The sequence below is a fragment of the Bos indicus genome, chromosome 7, assembly GCF_029378745.1.
Source record: "Bos indicus isolate NIAB-ARS_2022 breed Sahiwal x Tharparkar chromosome 7, NIAB-ARS_B.indTharparkar_mat_pri_1.0, whole genome shotgun sequence".
NCBI lineage: Eukaryota > Metazoa > Chordata > Mammalia > Artiodactyla > Bovidae > Bos > Bos indicus.
In genome coordinates this window covers 20,681,420-20,701,647 of record NC_091766.1, presented here as the reverse complement: position 1 = coordinate 20,701,647, position 20,228 = coordinate 20,681,420, and the positions used below count along the sequence as shown (strand labels likewise).

Here is a 20,228-nt window from a genome sequence, read left to right as displayed (position 1 = left end):
CTTAGGCTCTAGGACTGTGGGTCTCACCTGTGGATGATCCTGCCCCCAAGGGACACTGAGAGATATCTTGGGACATGTGTGGCTGTCATGACCAGAGTGAGCTCCTGGTGACGAGTGGGTGGGGGCAGGGAGTCTGCTCCGTACCTCACAGCACCCACAATGACCTCCCCGGGGGATGAACTGGCCCCAGGTCAGCAGTTCTGAGGGAACCTTGGTGTAGGTCAAAATGTATCTCAAACGTGTCCCCCACAACAAGCATCACCTGGGAGCTTGGAGAAAATGCGAAATCTCTAACCCCACCCCCCACCAGGACTGCTGCTTACATCCTATTAGGCTCAGGAGGGCTGAATGTCCCCAGTGCCAAGCAGGAGGCTGGTGGCTGGAGGGTGGTGGGGGGGGTGGTGGGAGTGGGGGGTGTGTGGGGATCCTTTTCTAGGGGCAGTTTGTCCACCCGAGTGGCAGGACCAGAAGTAGCTCAGAGGGAGGCCCAGCCGGTCCCTTGAGGGAGACAGTGTGAACCATGATGGCCATTTCCTTTGCATTAAACACAGCACTTCAGCTGTGCCTGTAGGCACTGGGTTGGGGGTCTGAAAGGCCCAACTGCCCACCCTGTTCTCCCCAGCCAGGCTAGGCACACAGCAAGCACTTGGGCCTTTGGCCAGAACACTGCTGTCTGGCCAGTCAGCTGTTTCTGCCCTGGGAGCTGTAGAGGTCTGGGGGGTGACAGGAGCGGATGGGGGAAGGATCTCCCTTCTGCAGCCCAATCTGGCCTCAGCAATGTGACAGAGTTCTAGGGCCTTCTCAGAACCACCTCCATGCCCTGCAGCAGCCCTTCTTGGCCTCTTCCTGGCCTGCGGGAGGCTCTTGGAAGGTCAGGTGGGTAGGTCACTGGCTCTGTCACAAAGCTGACGGACAGCTGCTCATGGTGAACAGGGGCAAGGACAGGTGGGCTGCAACAGCCCTCTCCTCCCAGCAGGACTGAGGGTCCAGGGCTAGTGCTCAGGGCGGGCCTGGAGGCACAGTGTGCAGGGACGCAGCAATCGTCCGACGCCTGCTTTTCGGGCCCAAAAGACACAGAAGGGCTGGGAACCAAGCTCCTTCTCCCAGTCCCATGCTAATGAATTCCCCACCAGAAATGTAAACAGCAGACAACAGAGGCTGAGACACACTGTTATTATGGTTGATTCAATCTGCGAAGCCTGGGTGCCGCCTCCTAATTTTCTCCTTTTTTGTCTCAGGATCAGGAAGGGGAACCCAGTCGACTCCATCCAGCTATTGCCTGCACTGGGAGCCCCGACTCCCCTCCTCTCCAGGCAGACTGTGGAGGGCAGCGGGGCCCAGGGAGGGTGATGCTCCGAGGACCGAAGCCAGGTTCTGGGTCGACTCTACTGTCTGCAGAGCTCTAAACAGTGCCTCTGCCCTTGCCCATAATCATACCACCAGGAGCTTGCCTGGTTGGGGCCAAGTGGCTAGGGGTGGCCTTGACCCAGCTGGGCACATCCGGATAAAGGTGGCACCTGGTATTTTGTGCTGAAAGCTTTGTGTTTTATTTTTCAAACAGAAAGGCATTTGTACTATCTGGGATTGCTCACGTCCAAGCAAAGGTGGTTGTGCCTGGTCGCCACGCAACACCTTAAACAGATCATCAGCAGGTGTCTGCCCCCTTCTCCTCCGTGAGAGACACACACAGAGCTCAGAGTGACACTTCCTCAAAGGTGCAAAGTTAAATAGAGATGGGTGAAGGCTTGTGGCCAGTGTGCAGTTCTGTGTCAGGGCTGGTCCGGGGTCCCAGGAGGTGGGTTTCCAACCCACAGGCTCCTTCAGCCAAAGCTCCTGTCACCATGTGGCACTCTCATGTCAGAGCCTGTGGGAAGGTGGAGCCACTAAGCTGTCCTCAGAAGACCCTGGCCTAGACCAGACACAACCAACTTCGGCCAGGGGCCCTCAGGAGTGAGGTTGGCCCCCCCAGGCCCCTCTTGGATGAGATGACCACTTCTCTTCTCACCTCAACTTTCAGCTTTGACCCTCACCCCAAGTGGGGAGGGCTGACCACAACTGACTGACACCATCATCTCAGTGAGCAGCAGACCCTGGGGCTGACCCTGGCTCCTCCAACAGCAGACAGGAGGGGTAGCCTTGGGGGAGGCTGGTGGATGAGACAGCTTGCGTCCTCTCCTACACCACACAGCACTCCTCCCCAATTTTGGGGGTTCCAGCATCCCCAGGGGCCTGGAAGCAATTCTCCTGGGGCTGGAGGGAGGCCAGAGCCCAACAGACAGAGGCTGGGCAGGCTGGGGATCCAAGGATGCCAGGGACTGGGGTGGCAGTGTCCAAGGCATGAGTGGGGTCCACTGGGGTTCCCCCTCTTTGCTGGTGCTGCAGTGCCCTTCCTGGTCCATAAGCTGGCTCAGAGTGAGAGAGAACGACCGGGCCTTGAGGGCTCCAGTAGGGGGATGGAAGGGAAAATGTGGGGACTGAGGGGTGGACAGGCCTGTGGTGTCCCCAGGACATCCCAGGAGCTTGATGGCAGGCAGGAGAGCAGGGACCCTGCTGTGTGTGTGCTTTAGGTGATGGGGAGGCGTATGGAGTGGGGACTCCTAGAGCAGACCACATGGGAGGTTCCTACTGGATTTGGGGAGAGGAGCCCCTGAGGGACCCACTGCATGGGCCACACCCCTCCATCTGAAGACAGGCCCTGGAATCTAGCAGATTGCTGGGTACTGCCCACTGAGGGCAGAGTGAAGCAGGGGCAGGCAGTCACCAGCAACGCTGGGTTTAGGACAAGGTGCAGGTGATGCTCCCACCCCCAAGGGGGTCGCTTGCCTGGCATGGGGACAGCGTCAGGCCAGGTGAGGTTGAGATTTGGGTCCTGGTAAAAGCCAGATTGATGTTCCTAGAAACAGGCCCAATAGTTCCATCAGCAGTGGTGGGGCTGCTTGGACATACACCCTTGTTCCCTGAGACTGGCAGGGAAACTAATGGAGCTTGTGCATTCTCATGCTTCTGGAGCCTGGCTAGCGGCAGCAGGCCAGGACCTGGGGTGCCTGCTCGAACAACAGTTAGGTGCTCCAGGTACACCCTGGGGCCAGAGCACCTGCTGAGCCCAGGCCCACAGGGCACAGGGGCCTGTCCTTGCCAGGAAGCTCAAACAACCCCACTGCACAGCAGGTCTTGCTGGCATGGGTCTGGGCAGTGACCCTGACTGAGACAGGAGTAGACTAGAGATTCTAGGAAGGGGCCTGGGCCCCTGGCTGAATGAAAGAAGGAGGTGGCAGGAAGGGTATGCGTAACGGGGTCAGGGCTAGGGGAGCCAAGGCTGTGCCAGAGATGCAGCGAAGTCCCCAGAAAGGGCCCTCAGCCCTGGCTCATCCCTGGGGGCGCCTGCTGGTTGCCCCGACAACACTAACACAGCTCGTTCCTACGGAGGGGAGGGTGTATGCCAACCCCACAGGGCTGTTAGTCCCGTACGCTCCTGAACCTGAGCTTCATTTGTGCCTGGTGGGGGGAGTTGAGTCACGTGGCCCCTGACCCTGGCCTGCCGGGAGTCCCTGGGCACCTGAGGCCAAGAACCAAGGACTGAGGCCCCTGGAACCTGCCCATATGTCTCTCTGGGCCAGAACCAAAGAGCTCAGCCCCAGGCCCTGGGGGACAACCTCCCCATGCAGGCAGGCCGCACCGAAAACAGGGAACAAGGTGTCTCCAGGGTTCCTGAAACCATACCTCCGCCCACCAAGCACAGCCTCAGGCAGCAGGAACCACTAACCCTGAACAGGGCCTCCAACTAACCCTGAACAGAGGCTCCCTGAAGGGCCCTCCTAATGGAAACCACTCAGGGTGTCACGTGACAGAGCCTGGCCCCTCTTCTAACCCTGGGGACATTCCGCCAGCTTCGTGCTGCAGGGCTCCAGGGGAGGCTGAGGGTGGCCACAGGTGCTAAGTCGCTCAGTCCTATCTGATTCTTTGTGACCCCATTAACTGTAGCCTGCCAGGCACCTCTGTCCATGGGGATTCTCCAGGCAAGAATACTGGAATGGGTAGGCCATACCCTCCTCCAGGAGATCTTCCAGATGCAGGGATCGAACCCAGTCTCCCAAATTGTGGGCAGATTCTTTAACATCTGAGCCACTAGAGAAGCCCAAGAATACTGGAGTGGGTAGTCTATCCCTTCTCCAGGGAATCTTCCCAACCCAGGAATCGAACCAGGGTCTCCTATATTGCAGGCATATTCTTTACCAGCTGGCCACCACGGGCAAGGAGGACAGAGGTTGGCTACTTCCATATCATCCAAGCTGGAGTGTTGGGGGAGGAGGGTCTGGGTCCCACCCCACCTCCCCTATGAGTCACCAGATCTCCACGCCCGAGGATGACATGGCCACACAGCTTTGGGAAATACTTTTAAGAGAAGAATTTGTAAAAGTAAGAGTGGGGCCCCAAGGCTCAGGGTGCAGGATTTGGGGTGCAGTGTGGTCCCAGGCGGCCCCTCTATGTGTAGGCATGGCCTGGGGGCTGAGCTCTGACCCTCAGGGGAGGTGGGGCAGGGCCCTGTGCATCTTGTTGGGCTCCGGCTGGGTGGGGGCAGAGTGGTCACCACTTGATGAAGACCATGCCAGCCAGGACAGTGTAGCCCAGCACCAGGAAGAGGACCTTGAGCAGCCGGTCGCTCTTCTCCTCCAGCTCCTTGGCCAGGATCTCAAAGAAGGTGACGAAGAGGAAGGTGCCACCCGCCAGGCCCTGCAGCAGCACAGAGGCCACGCTGCTGGGCATGCCTTGGGCGCTCTCAATGCCCAGGCCAAGGCTGATGCCCAGTGGGATCATGGCACTCACGGTGACAGCCAGCTTGGCTGCGTCCCTCAAGGCCATGGCACTCCTGGCCATGTTGATGCCCAGGGCCACGGCCACCAGCGTCTCGTGGATGGCCACTCCCACGAACAGGCTCACCACCTTCTCCCCTTCCTCCTGCAGGCCCAGGGCCAGGCCCTCGAAGACCGAGTGGGCCGACAGGGCAAAGACCAGGCTGAGGAGCCGCAGCGGGCTGGAGCGTGACAGCTCCTGAACGCTCAGGCCGTGGCTGTGCCCATGTGGCTCCGCGTAGAGTGCGTGGCCCCGTGGGCCGCCCATGAAGGGGCTCTCATACTCCGAGTCGCTGCCAGCATCTGAGCTGGCATTGAATGTCTCCAGGTCGATGAAGGCCGGCCTCTCCTTGCGGAAGGTCAGCACCAGCTGCTCCAAGAAGACAGTCATGAAGAAGCCCAACAGCATGATGGTCTCGGCCAGCGGGTAGTCGGTGCTGATGTGCGCGAGAGTCAGGACTTCCTTGAGCTGGAGCAGAGGGTGCCAGGGGGAAAGGATGGGAGAGGTTCAGAGGCAAGAGGCTGTGACCCCACTGCCCACACAACAGGTTCACCAGATATGACCATTCAATTAACAGAAATACCCACTTCATACAGGTTTTAAAAGGGGAAGGGGACAGTGACTCATCCTTGATGGATTGAAAAAAAAATCTATTAGAAAGGGAATAGGGCTCACGCCACTTCCACTCTGTTGACCAACTTGCAAATGGTGTAGAGACTTCCCTGATGGCCTGGTAGTTAAGAATCTGACTGCCAATGCAGGAGGACATAGGTTCGATCCCTGATCCAGGAAGATTCCACATGCCTTGAGGCAACTAAGCCCCTGGGCCACAACTACTGAAGCTGTGCTCTGCAACAAGAGAAACCACCTCAGTAAGAAGCCCAGAAGACCTAGCATGGCCAAAAATTAGTAAATAAATAAATAATAGTTAAAAAAAAAAAAAAAAGAATCCATGCTTCCACAGCAGGGGGCATGAATTCGATTCCTGCTGGAGAAACCAAGATTCTGCATGCTGCTCGGCGTGGCCAAAAAAATAAAAAATAAAAGCAACCATTTGATACCCTTTAAGATATTCTTCCTTTCTGTACTCCTCCAGCCTTCTACAGGTAGCTTCTAAAACAAGCAAACAGACAAATATTTAAAAAAATAAAATAGTGTAGTGTGCTAAAGATATGTCCACCAGGAACTTCAGAAAGTGATCTCATTTGGAAGAAGGGTCTTTGCAGACATAACTGAGGTGCAACAGGCTGAGCTGTGTCCCTGACAAACAGAAACTTTTATATGAAAGTCTCCCAACCCCTAGTGCCTCAAGTGTGTGTGTGTGAGTCCTAAGTCGTGTCCAATTCTTTCTAATCCCACGGACTGTAGCCCACCAGGCTCCTCTGTCCATGGGATTTCCCAGGCAAGAATACTGGAGTGGGTTGCCATTCTCTTCTCCAGGGGATCTTCCTGACCCAGGGGTTGAACCCAGATCTCCCACATTGCAGGCAGACTCTTAAGCCTGGTGCCTCAAAACCAACCCTATTTGGAGGAAAGGTCTTTAAATAGGAGATTCAGTTAAAAGAAAGCTGTTGGGGCAGCCCTAAGCCACTAGGTGGTGTCCTAACAGGAAGAAGAGCCATCCTGTGAAGAGGCTGCAAGAGATGGCTGTCTGCAAGGCAGGGAGGGAGGCCACAGGAGGCCCCACCCTGCCAGCACCTTGATCTCAGACTTGTGGCCTCCAGCCCTAGAAGAGAGTAAGTGTCTGTTGTTCAAGCCCCCCATCTCTGATCTTCTGTCATGGTCACCCCAGGAAACTCATTCATAAGATAAGGATCTTGAGATGACATCTTCCCAGATAAGGATGGGGCCTGAATCCAATGACAGGTGTCCTTCTGAGAAAGAAAAGGAGACACACAAAGAGACACACAGGGAGAGGCCATGTGATGATGGAGGCAGAGATGGCGTGATGCTCGCAAAGGGCCAGGGACACCAGGGACTGCAGACGATTCCCACAAGCCAGGAGGGACATGGGACAGACTCACTCTCATGGCCTCAGAAGGACCCAGACCACTGACCCCCTGGTCTTGGACTTCTGGCCTCCAGATCATGACATCAGTCAGGCCTTCTGGCCCTGATGCCTCCATGGGTTTGCTTCCAAATGACTCAGAGGCTATTTCTGGGGGCCCCCGTCACTCCACCCTCTTGGGTGAAGGTGCTGAGAACCAATAAGAGGCTCGCCAGCACATCTGGCTGTCCTCACCAGACCCCTTGAGCCAGTACCATCCAATACCTTCCAGATGATGGAATGTTCTCTGTCTATGCTGTCTGACATGGAACCAACCAGCCACGCATGGCCCTTGAGGACTTGAAATGTGGCTGGTGCAACTGAGGACTGGCCTGTTGAATTGTGTTCAATTTCAATTCACTGAAACCTGACCAGCTGGAATGGTCCAGGTCCATGGCGGCCACACTGGACCATGAAGCGGGAGCTCTGATGGGGGCTGGCAGGTGGCCAGGAGGAGGGGCCTGGCCCACTGAGGTGTTGGGGAGTCTGGGGCAGGGGTGTGGCACAGGAGTGGTTCTGGGAGGACTGTGAGAGGGCCCTGTGCGCTGGAGAGGAACAGGGAGGGGCAAGGCCATTACAGTAGTCCAGGCTGGTGGTGACACTGTCAGAATGCAGGAAGGGGGTGCAGAGTACACCAGAGAAGACTCAAATCTCATCCTCACTGATGCCAAGTGCACAAGTTTCCCATGCTCTGTAATGGAGGAACACAAGCTTAGAAGTGCAAAACACTGCCCAGCCCTCAATGTCAGCAGTCCAGGCACAGGATGGGACTTGCAGATAAAAGCAAAAGGCACAGTGAGGAAGCCCATGTGGCCAGGGACTGCGGGTGGCTCCCAGCCAAGAGCTCGGGAGGAACTGTGCCCCAGTTCAACAATCAGGAAGGAACTGAACTATGTCTCACAACCACGTGAGCTCAGATGCCAACCTGTCACCAGCTGAACCTTGGGATGAGACCACAGCCCAGCAGATACCTCTACTGCTGCCTCATGAAAGCCAGCAGCCAAGTTGTTACCCAGACTCCTGACCCACAGAAACTGTGGTCTTAAAATATGTGCTGTTTTAAGATGCTAAGTTTGTAATAATTTGTTATGCAGCAAACATCTGACTGATACAGGAGTTGAAAAGAGGCCACAATTGTCAGCTTCAGGACAAAGTGCACATGCCTGGTGCAAGTGGTCTGGTCAAGTAACGACTGATGAGCCTACCATCTGGGAACCCCAGGTCTTGTTCAAACCCCTTGTTTACCAGGTAAGACCCAGAAAGGAAAAGCAACCAGCTCATGGTCACAGAGTAAGTTCATTTTCTACTTCCCCTCACCCTTATAGTGTCAAGGTCCCTAAGCTTGGTATCAGGGTTGAAAAGCACCAGAGATGGGGGAGGGGCAAGATAAGGGTAGGGGATTAAGAGGTATAAACTATTATGTATAAAATAGGAACTTCCCGAATGGTCCAACGGTTGAAACCCTGAGCTCCCAATGCAGGGGGCCTGGGTTTGATCCCTGATAGGGGAACTAGATCCCACATGTCACAACCAAAAGTCCAAATTGCCACAACTAAGAGTTTGCAACTAAAGATTCCACACACCACAAAGAAGATTGTGCATGTAACAGTGAAGATCCCATGTGCCACAACTAAGACATGGTGCAGCCAAAAAAATAAAGACTAAAAAGATTAAATAGGCTACAAAGATGTATTATACAGCATGGGGAATATAGCAATAGCTTCTAATAACTATGAAGAAAGTGAAAGTGAAAGTTGCTTAGTTGTGTCTGACTCTTTGCAACCCCATGGACTATACAGTCCATGGAATTCTCCCCAGGCCAGAATACTGGAGTGTGTAGCTGTTCCTTTCTCTAGGGGATCTTCCCAACCCAAGGATCCAACCTAGGTCTTTCACATTGCAGGCGGATTATTTACCAGCTGAGCCACTAGGGAAACCCAAGAATACTGGAGTGGGTAGCCTATCCTTTCTCCAGCAGATCTTCCTGACCCAGGAATCAAACCAGGGTCTCCTGCATTGTAGGCAGATTCTCTACCAGCTGAGCTACCAGAGAAGCCCTTTAATAACTATAAATGGAGTATAACCTTTATAAAATTGTGAATCCCTATGTTGCATACCTGAAACTGACAAAATATTGTATATCAACTATATCTCAGTTTAAAAAAAAAAATGGAAGAAAAGCAGCAGAGACGCTTGGCCATAAGGTGCCATGGGCCACTACTGCCAGCCCAAGGAGCCTTACCTTTTCCCTCACAGCCGGCAGTAAAGCATTGAAACATGTGGCCAGAAAGACCCCACCGCCAAAGGTGTTGCAGAGTGAGAGGATCTTTTTCGAGCGGTGGGCCTTCTCAAAGTCCATCTCGATGATCTTCACGGGGAGCAGGGAGCCAAGCAGCATGAAGAAGAACATGCCCACCATGCAGAGGATTTTGGCCACCAACAGCTTCACCATGGTGGCGTCCCCCGGCTGCTCTGGTCGCCGCCTGGCCAAACCATGTGTGGGAGCACACTCCCGTCCCACAATGCGCTAGGGGGTCCAACCACGCAGCTGGGGGCTCATGCCTCAGTCCAGCCTCTGTGAATGTCAGGGGAAACTGCATCAGCTGTTGGACTGGTCCTCTGACCAGCTCAAGAAACCAAGCCCGTCACCCCCAGTATTTCTACCCACTCCAGGCCTAGCACGCATCATTGTCTCCTGCAGAAAATTTTCCACGGCTACGCTGTCCAGTATGGCAGTCACTAGACACATGTGTCTGTGTAAGTTAATTAAATAAAATGCAGAAATAGGGACTTCCCTGCTGGCCCAGTGGCTAAGACTCCACTGTAGGGACTAAGACTAAGGTTAAGACTCCCCAGTGCAGGGGACCCAGGTTCAATCCCTGGTCAGGGAACTAGATCCCACATGCCTACCCTAAGACCCAGTGTAGGCAAAAAATATATATATATAAACATTTAAATAATATTCAGTAGAATTCAGCTTCTCAGTCACACTAACCATATTAAAAGTGTCCAATAGGCACCTGAGTCTAGCAGTCGCCATACTGGACAGCAAAGAGAACACTTCCATCATTGTACAATGTTCTGGGTCCCCTCGCCCTTATGTAAAATCCAACAGCTTTACCCTGAAACAAAGGTTCTGCACCGCCTCCCTTCACTGGCCTTTGTGGTCCCTGACTGTGGCAAGCCTGCTCCCACCTCAGGGCCTTTGCACCTGTTGCTCTCTTCCCCAGGCCACTTTCCCCTAACCTCCCAGTAATGCTTGTCTTTCAGATCGCTGCCTCCAGGACCCCTTGAGGGGGCCTCCCCCTGCCCTAAATGGTACCGCCTGTACCCACCTCAAGGCTCCAAGCAGAACCGATGCTCAGTATCAGTTGGCTGAACAAACGGATGAGCTGAAGCATGTGGACCTCTTTATGGGACTTGATGAGCCAAACTGAAATCGATCTCGCCCTAAACAGATCCGAAAATGTCACCATTAATACAAGAGACTGCGGCTGCTCCCCAACCTCTCAGTTCTCACTGCCCGCGTCCCCTAGTCAGTTCAGATGCCACCAGGGGGGAGATATCTCACACCCCGTCCCTAGGCATCACTGGTGCTACAGGAAACTACATAAAATCCTCGAATGTCCTTACTCACCTTGGGCTGCGACTTCCACAGGATCCAGGAGTCTGTCTTCCCCAGTCCGAAGCCAGATACACAGTAGGCGCCCAATAAATACCTGCCGAGGATCAGGATGCCCCAGGCTGCAGCGTTGAGGTGAGTGTGTCCTAGACGCCCTCAACCCGGGGATTAATGGGGCTAGGCAGAGGGGACGGTCTCATTCATTCATCCTTTCACTCAGCATTTATTGAGCACCATCTGTGTACCCAGCGCTGCATCCGGCGCCCAGCTCGACAGGAGACAAGTCGCGCTCCGCTGGGGAAACCGTACGCAAATCAAAGGAGGGGCCTCGGCTAACGGGCAGAAGAGCCCGCCTGGCCCCGAGCCTCCCAGGCCCAGCCCGCACGTACCTCCGTCGGGTCCTCGCCCGCCCACTAGAGCCGTCTGCCGCTCAACTGCCGGGCGGTGTCGACCCTTCTGCCGGGCTCCTGGCCGAGCCGTAGCTCGGCGCGCCGCTGCCCACGCCCCGCCCACGCCTCTGACCACTGGCCACCCCAAGCGCCGCGGGCCACGTTCTCCACGCCATTGGCTGTTACAGTTGCCACTCAAACTGCGACTCCACCTCTCCTACTGGCAAGGGAAAGTAGTTTCCTCCCACTGAGCGGCGGGTACTGCCACAGGGCGGCTCCGGTGGGAAACTCAGACCTTAGAGGAAGGGTTCCAGAAGTATTTGGCTTCCAGAGCTGTCCAGGGGCTCCTGGTGCTGAATCCCGTTCGGGTAGAGGCTTGGCCGTTGTCAGGAAAGGATTTACTACGAGTGACTGTCCCTTTCGGAGCGTCCTGGCTGCTGATGCCCTTCCTGTCGGCTTAAGAAGCAGATTTATCCCTTCAACATCTCTGCTTCCTATGTGCCAGAATATTTTCTTGGAGAACTTCTGTCAACAAAACAAAGCTCTCTCCCCTTTTGGAGCTTACGTTCTAAGAGACATAATATAATCGATAAACATAATAAGTAATAAAATCGTATCAGAAGGTGACAAGTGCTCTGGAGTAATAGAGCCCAGAGAGGGTTATCAAGAGTGTTGGGAGGTGGTTTGGTATATATACACACACACTACTATATATGATAGATAACCAACAGCACCTACTGTATAGCACAGGGAACTCTACTCAGCATTCCGTGATAACCTATATGAGAAAGGAATCTTAAAAAAGAATGAATATCTTATGTACACCTGTGGTTAATTCATGTCGATATATGAAAGAAAAACTGATACTGTAAACCAATCATCAATCAATTAAAAATAAACAAACACTTTTTAAAAAGCATGAATGTATGTATATGTATAACTGAGGCATTTTTCTGTAGACCTGAAACAAACACAACATTGTAAATCAACTTTACTCCAATAAAATTAAAATATATTTAAAAATAAAGTGCTGGGTGGTGAATTGCTATTTTGAGGTTTTTTTGTTTGATTGTTTTAGGATATATAACCAGGAGTGAATTTGCTGGGACAAATGGATAGTTTTTAGACAAGAAGAAGGAGACTTAAAAAAAAATCTTGATATTAGCCCCCCAAAAGCAACCAGACTTAAGAAAGAAGAGACTGTATTCATTTGTTAACTAAAATCTTATTGTCAGCCTACCATGAGCCAGGCATGGGAGAGTTACTAAGAATAAAATGGAGAATGCTACAATATGGATAAATCTTAATGCATTAGGCTAATTGAAATAAGACAGTCACAAAAGGATAAATACTGTATAATTCCACTCACGGGAGGTCCTAGAGGAGTCAAATCCATAGAGACAGGAAGTAGATGGTGGGACCAGAGGCCAGGGGAGGTTGGGGGGTCAGTGTTTCATGGAGACAGAGTTTCAGTTTGGGAAAAGAAGAAAGTCCTGGAGATTATGGTGGCTGTACAACAATGTGAATGTGCTTAATGCCACTGGGCTGTGTACTTTAAAATGGTGAAAATGCTAAATTTAATGTTATGCATATCTCACCATAGGGGCTTCTCAGGTGGCTCAGTGGTAAAGAATCTACCTACCAATGTAGGAGACACAGGATGCTGGTTCCATCCCTATGTCAGGAAGATCCCCTGAAGGAGGAAATGGCAACCCACTCCAGTGGGTTGGAAATTCCATGGACAGAAGAACATTGCAGGCAACAGCCCTTGGGATTGCAAAGAGTCAGGCACAATTGAGTGAGTTAGCACAGAGGCAGACTTAATAGGCAGACCTCTAAGATGATTCCAAATGACTCCTACATCCTAGGAGTCACATCCTTGTATAATCTTCCCTTCTCCATCTTAGGGTACACCCAGTGACTTGATTCCAATGAAGAGAATATTGTCAAGTGATGCGATGTCATTTTCATGATTAGGTTTCAGAAGACTGACTTCTGTCTTCCTAGCACAACTCTCTCTATTGCATTTTCAGCTTGCTTTTTTTTTTTTCTTTTTGAGGGCAGGGTGCTGCGCCATGCAGCTGTAGAAACTTAGTCCTTCCACCAAGGAATGAACTCTGGCCTTCAGCAGTGAGAACATGGAGTTCTAATCGTGGGACCACCAGGAAATTCCTTCAGCTCGTATGTTTTGTTAAAGCAAGTTGCGATGCTGAAGAGGCCCACACTGCAAGAAACTGAGAGTGACCTCTAGCCCAACAGCTGAGATCTTTGGCACAAGAGCCTGCAGGGAACTGAATACTGCCAACAACCATGTGTGATCTCAGAGCAGGGTCCTGCTCTTGTTGTGCATTCATAGGGCTCATGCCCAGTGGACACTTCGGTTACAACCTTTGAGAGATCCTGAGCTGAGGACTCAGCTAGGTGAACCTGGCTTCCTAACCCACAGAAACTGAGTTAATAAACCTTGTTGTGGTAAGCCACTAAGTTTTGGGGTAATTTTTTATGCAGCAAAAGATAACAATACATATGTATAAAGGGAAAACTGTAGATTGTACTAAGAATTATTCAGAAAAAAAAAAAAAAAGAGTTCTGCATTAACCAAATAAAGAGTGGTGAGGAGTAGCAGGGGGAGACAGAATGTTTGATGTGAAAGTAAAAAAGAGGACTTCTGTGGCAGTCCAAGGGCTAAGACTCCATCAGGAGGCATGGGTTTGATCCTTGGTTAGGGAACTAAGACCCCACATGCCACATGGCAAAAAAAAAAAAAAGCTGGCCACATTGGGGAAACTGAAAAGCCAGGCTGGCTGGATGCTGGTGAGTGATGAGGAGAGCTGAAGGTCAGTCCCAGAAGCCATGTTAAAGCATTTGGATTTCCCCATCAATGCACTGTGATTCGGTGATGAAAACTCATTGAGAAATTCTAAGCTGGGGAGGGCTTCCCAGGTGACACTAGTGGTAAAGAATGTAGGAGACACAAGAGCCACAGTTTTAACCCCTGGGTGGGAAAGATCCCCTGGCATAGGAAATGGCACCCCACTCCAGTATTCTTGCCTGTAAAATCCCATGGGCATACTAGCCTTGTGGTCTACAGCCCATGGGGCCACAAAGAGTTGGACACAACTGAGCAACTAAGCACAAGCAGGAGAAGCTTGTGATCCAACTGACATTTTATATTGATTTTGAGACCTATGTCCACACTTCGGTTGAAGCCTTTGAGAGATCCTGAACTTTGAGCACTCAGCTAAGTGAACCTGGATTCCTGATCCACAGAAAGACAGAATTGTAAAGGGAACAAGTGAAGGCAGGGAGACCAGTGGAGGAATTTGAGGAAGAGCCGATGCTGGGTTATTTTTATTTCTTTATTTTTGGCTGCGTTGTGTGGCATGTGGGATCTTAGTCCCCTGACCAGGGATCAAGCCCATGCCTCCTGCAGTGGAAGCTCGGAGTCTTAACAACAGGATCACCAGGGAAGTCCCAAGAACTGATGCTAGTTTACACAAGGGCATTGACAAGGGAGATGCAGGGAAGTGGATGAATCTGAAAACCATCTTGGAGAGTGAACTGACAGGACTTGGCTTTGGTGCTGGTTTGTCTGTGGGTTGTGGGAGTAGGAGGTGTTGAGGATGACTTGTAGTTTTCTAGTTTGAGCAGTTAGATAGATCTCAGTGGTATTCACTAAAATAGGAAAGACTGGAGGAGGCACAGACATTGGAGGTGTCAGAAGACTAAGTTTGGCTTTGCAGAGTTTAAGTATGACAAGTCTATAAGTTCTTAACGTTTAATGCCACTTTCTGCCTCTATGGAATTTGCTTCATGACAAACATGCAATATATGGTAGCTATTTTTTTTTAATGAAGCATAGTTTATTTACAATGGTCTGCCAATTTTTGCTATACAGCAAATGACTCAGCTATATATATTCAATATATATATATACATTCTTCTTCATATTCTTTTCCATTATGGTTTATCACATGATATTGAATATAGTTCCCTGTGCTATACAGTAGGACCTTGTAGTTTATCCATTCTGTGTGTAATAGTTTGCATCTGCTAATCCCCAGCCCCCAGTCAGCCTCTCCTTGCCACCCTCCCCCATGGCAACCACAAGTCTATTCTATATGTCTGTGAGTCTGTTTTTCCTTAATAGGTAAGTTTATTTCTGTCATATTTTAGATTCCAGGTCTAAGTGATGTTATACAGTATTTGTCTTTCTCTTTCTGACTGACTTAGTATGTTGATCTCCATCCATGTTGCTGCAAATGGCATTATTTTGCATTTTTTAATGGCTGAATAGTATTCATTGTATATCTGTGGGGTGTGCGTGCGTGTTCAGTCGCTCAGTTGTGTCTGACTCTTTGTGACCCTATGGACTACAGCCCACCAGGCTCATCTGTCCATGGTGGGTTATCATTTCCTACTCTTGGGGGTCTTTCCCACCCAGGGATCAAATCTGACTCTCTTGCATCTCCTGCATCGGCAGGAGGATTCTTACCACTGTGCCACCTGGGAAGCCAATATACGTGTCGTAGCTATTTTTACCATTGGACACACAGTGACTTGACTCTTTTTCTGTTTTCCATAATTCACAACAACAAGAAAGATCATTCATAACTACAGCACACTAGGTAACTGCCCACAGGACCCCCTCCTATACGAGAATTCATAAAGGGCAATGTGTGTGTTATTCACTCAGTCGTGTCTGACTCTTGGCGACCCCGTGGACTGTAGCCCACCAGGCTCCTCCATGGGATTCTCCACGCAAGAATACTGGAGTGGGTTGCCATTTCCTCCTCCAATAATGTGAAATATTTTTTCATAAATGTTTAGAGGAGGAGGCTGCTCAGAGAAGGAACTGCATAGCTTCAAGCTTTTATTAGTTCCAGACATATTTTTGAAAGCTTCCTAGACTCCAGGACCTATATAAATAGAGCAGGTATCTTCAGACTACAATAGAAAAAAATATTGACAAATTTGACTGCATTGAGTACTTGAAAAATCTCCCATCATGAAAGATTCTGAATGAGCTCAAAAGATAAGTGACAGGCCAGGAAGAAATGTTGAAAATAGATGAAATAGAGCTCTTGATAGCAAGCAAACGTCCCAAAATAAAAATGGGAAGGGAAATGAACAGACAATTCTTAGGAGAACAAACACAAGAGGAGAATAAATACAGGAAAAGATACTCAAGCTGTGCAGATAATCATGGAAATAGGAAATAAAACCAGCTGAACAGGAATTCCCTATAGGTCCAGAGGGTAGGGCTCCTTGCTTCCACTGTAGGGGGGCAGTCCCCCTGGTTGGGGAACTAAGATCCCACATGTTACGTGGCATGGCCCCTCCAAAAATACCCACCAAAAATACCCATCTGAAAAGCTTTACTGAGGTGTAAATGATGTACAATAAACTACACATATTCTAAGTATACAGTTTGATAAGTGTTGACATATGTACACACCTGAGAAACCATCCTCACAATCAACATAGTGAACATAAACTGCACCCACTGAAAAAAATGACCTCCTGCCCCTCCCCACCACTGATCCCCAAACAGCTGCCATTCTGTCATGGTTGTTCAACTATGGTTGAACATGGGTAGTTTTCAGTATTGGCTTTGCTAAAGGCACTGCCCCCATTATTCCTCTGCATGACACTGGGTGGCAATTCATGAAGGTTGCTGTTGGGCATACATTCCCAGGGCGGTGGGGGGGGGGTGGTGGTGAGGGGGAGCATGGCTTGGGTGAAATTGTATATCCAGAGGTTTTAGGGTATCTAGATGCTTAGCTCTAGAATGTCGATGTCAGGACTGGTGGTCAGCCACTGGACCTGGTGGTCCAGTGGCTAACACTCCACCTTCCAATGGACGTTGTGGGTTCAACCCCTGGTCAGGGAACTAGATCCCACATGCAGCAATAAGAGCTCGAATGTTGCAGCTAATAGATACTGCATGCAAAAAATAAGACCTGGAGCAGTCAAATAAATAATAAATAAATAAATTTTTTTTTAATTCATTGAGCTGTTTGCTTATAATGTATGCACGTATGCTACACTCAGATAAAAAGTTTAAGAAGCACAGTGATGAGAAGGAGAAAGAGATTTCCGACCTCCTCCCCAGGTCCGCGAGAGCTTACAAAGACGGTGGGAACAGCCCTAAGCTGAGATAATTCGTGGTCTGCACCCTCCAACCTCACCACGGCAGGGACCCACATTCTGTGACCGAGAATCACATCAGGCAATCAAGGTGGTGTTTGTTCCCACCACAGCACAGAGCTTCACAGAACGTCCCTGTTGAGGATGACTTAAAATTCTGAAACGAGAATTGGCTGTAAACGTGCAACTCCCAAACTCTAGGACGCAGGCCGTTTCTAGGCTCAAGTCCGGATGGTTTCAGGGTCAGACGCGACGGTGTTCTTTGTGGTCCTGATGCTCACGGATGCAGGCGGCGCCTGCGCGCCCTCTGGTGGCCTCAGCTTCTAACATACGGGGGCCAAGTCCAGAGGGTTCAATGTGTGTTCTGATCATTGATTCAAATAATTCATTTTGAAAGGCTGGGGTCGATTTTGGGGAGGGGTCAGATCGGGCGTGGAAGCCAACTCAGTTTGGGGTTTTCAGGTTACCTAGGTTGGGATGAAATCTTTACTGCAAAGATAACAGGAGCATTCTAGAGCCAGTGAACAAGTTAATTAAAAAACATTTTTTTTTTTTTTTGGCCCTGCTAAGCTGTTTGACTGTATAGAGCTTCTCCATCTTTGGCTGCAAAGAATATAATCAATCTGATTTCGGTGTTGACCATCTGGTGATGTTCATGTGTAGAGTCTTCTCTTGTGTTGTTGGAAGAGGGTGTTTGCTATGACCAGTGCGTTCTCTTGGCAAAACTCTATTAGCCTTTGCCCTGCTTCATTCTGTACTCCAAGGCCAAATTTGCCTGTTACTCCAGGTGTTTCTTGACTTCCTACTTTTGCATTCCAGTCCCCTATAATGAAAAGGACATCTTTTTGGGGTGTTAGTTCTAAAAGGTCTTGTAGGTCTTCATAGAACCGTTCAACTTCAGCTTCTTCACCGTTACTGGTTGGGCTTGGATTGCCGTGATATTGAATGGTTTGCCTTGGAAACGAACAGAGATCATTCTGTCGTTTTTGAGACTGCATCCGTTTTTGAGATTGCATCCAAGTACTGCATTTCTGACTCTTTTGTTGACCATGATGGCTAAGGGATTCCTGCCCACAATAGTAGATATAATGGTCATCTGAGTTAAATTCACCCATTCCAGTCCATTTTAGTTCACTGATTCCTAGAATGTCGACATCTCTTGCCATCTCCTGTTTGACCACTTCCAATTTGCCTTGATTCATGGATCTGACATTGCAGGTTCCTATGCAATATTGCTCTTTACAGCATCGGACCTTGCTTCTATCACCAGTCACATCCACAAGTGGGTATTGTTTTTGCTTTGGCTCCATCCCTTCATTCTTTCTGGAGTTATTTCTCCACTGATCTCCAGTAGCATATTGAGCACTTACCGACCTGGGGAGCTCCTCTTTCAATATCCTATCATTTTGCCTTTTCATACTGTTCATGGGGTTCTCAAGGCAAGAATACTGAAGTGCTTTGCCATTCCCTTCTCCAGTGGACCACATTCCGTCAGACCTCTCCACCATGACCTGTCTGTCTTGGGTGGCCCCACATGGCATGGCTTAGTTTCATTGAGTTAGACAAGGCTGTGGTTACTCCTTGGAAGGAAAGTTATGACCAACCTAGATGGCATATTCAAAAGCAGAGACATTACTTTGCCAACAAAGGTCCGTCTAGTCAAGGCTATGGTTTTTCCAGTGGTCATGTATGGATGTGAGAGTTGGACTGTGAAGAAAGCTGAGCGCTGAAGAATTGATGCTTTTGAACTGTGGTGCTGGAGAAGACTCTTGAGAGTCCCTTGCACTTCAAGGAGATCCAACCAGTCCATCCTAAAGGAGATCAGTCCTGGGTGTTCATTGGAAGGACTGATGCTGAAGCTGAAACTCCAATACTTTGGCCACCTCATGCGAAGAGTTGACTCATTGGAAAAGACCCTGATACTGGGAGGGATTGGGGGCAGAAGGAGAAGGGGACAACAGAGGATGAGATGGCTGGATGGCATCACTGACTCGATGGACGTGAGTATCAGTGAACTCCAGGAGATGGTGATGGACAGGGAGGCCTGGTGTGCTGCGATTCATGGGGTCGCAAGGAGTCGGACATGACTGAGTGACTGAATTGAACTGAACTGAACTAAAGCTTCTTGAGGGATCTTGGATCCCCCACCAGGGACTGAACCTGGGCCCTTGGCAGTGAAAGCATGGAGTCTCAACCACTGAATCACCAGGGAATTCTCCTGAACAAATTATGTTTTGCTGCTGGCAAAATGGTTTGGTATATTTGTTTCTCTGACATGTTTATCAAGGGTCTACTGTGTGCTGTAGGGCAGGGCTTCTCAGCCTTGGCCCTGCTGATATTCAAGACAGGATGAGCGACTGAACTGAACTGAACTAAACTGAGCACTGGGGGGTGTGGAGCAGCATCCCTGGTCCCCAGGGTGATAAGCACAGATGTCTGTCTCCCAGACATCACCTGGTGTCTCTAGGAGCCAGAACTGCTCCCAGGTGAGTCCTCTTGCTTATGCAAAAGAGAGACACATCTTGTTTCCACCTCATTGCTCCACTGGACTTAATCCGGGTGGGATTTGCCATCTAGCTCCTAGGATTTATGCACCAAGGGTGTGGGGATGCAGAACAGTTTTCCTCACCCCATGGACTGTAGCAGCAGCTGCCTTAAGTCTCAAGACTCAACCCACTCCTGGAAGCTTTCTCCAAGGCACAACTTATGCTAAATCTATGTTTAATTGCCTTTTTTTTTTTTTTCCTTTACTCAATACACTTCTGACAGTAATATTCAGAAATATCCTATGGGCGACAGACGATTCGATGGTTGGTTGGCATCACTGACTCAATGGACATGAATGTGGACAAACTCTGGGAGATAGTGAAGGACAGGGAAGTCTGGTGTGCTGCAGTCCATGGGGGTCACAGAGAGTAAGAACCACTTAGGGACTGAACAACAGCACTCGTGTGGGATCAAGCAGCGAGTCTCCAGGATACACATCTCATCGGGTTACCTAGAAAAGCCACTGGATTCTGGGATGAGATGCTGACAGTGACCCCATTTTTTTTTTTTAATCCATTTCCCTCTTCCCCACGCTTCCAGTGGTTCCAAAACAGAATGTTTCTGGATCTTTCCTGTACACTTAGACTGGGTGTGGGGTCAGTTCGGAAGAGGCTGTGCAGGG

At 50.2% G+C, this 20,228-nt stretch overlaps 1 protein-coding gene across 2 annotated transcripts; it reads right to left on the bottom strand.

The window, feature by feature from the left end:
* Window positions 1-4,194: 4,194 nt before the first annotated feature.
* SLC39A3 (solute carrier family 39 member 3) lies at window positions 4,195-11,049 on the bottom strand. 2 transcript variants are annotated; one of them, XM_019964522.2, is made up of 5 exons: window positions 10,910-11,049; window positions 10,536-10,617; window positions 10,234-10,348; window positions 9,141-9,473; window positions 4,195-5,319 (listed from the first exon to the last, which is right to left on the bottom strand). In XM_019964522.2, the coding sequence occupies exons 4-5, from the start codon at window positions 9,348-9,350 to the stop codon at window positions 4,585-4,587; spliced, it is 945 nt and encodes a 314-aa protein (XP_019820081.2). In that variant the 5' UTR covers window positions 9,351-9,473; window positions 10,234-10,348; window positions 10,536-10,617; window positions 10,910-11,049; the 3' UTR covers window positions 4,195-4,584. The 2 variants fall into 2 exon arrangements, with proteins under 2 accessions (XP_019820081.2, XP_019820080.2); XM_019964521.2 differs by having other exon boundaries at window positions 10,536-10,814; window positions 10,910-11,043.
* Between the last annotated feature and the right edge of the window lie 9,179 nt (window positions 11,050-20,228).

Excerpts from the sequence above, each read along its gene's own strand:
- SLC39A3 (XM_019964522.2), bottom strand. The coding sequence starts at position 9,350 with ATGGTGAAGCTGTTGGTGGCCAAAATCCTCTGCATGGTGGGCATGTTC. Across the intron at positions 5,320-9,140 it reads TGCCGGCTGTGAGGGAAAAG|CTCAAGGAAGTCCTGACTCT; the intron begins GTAAGGCTCCTT and ends CCTCTGCTCCAG.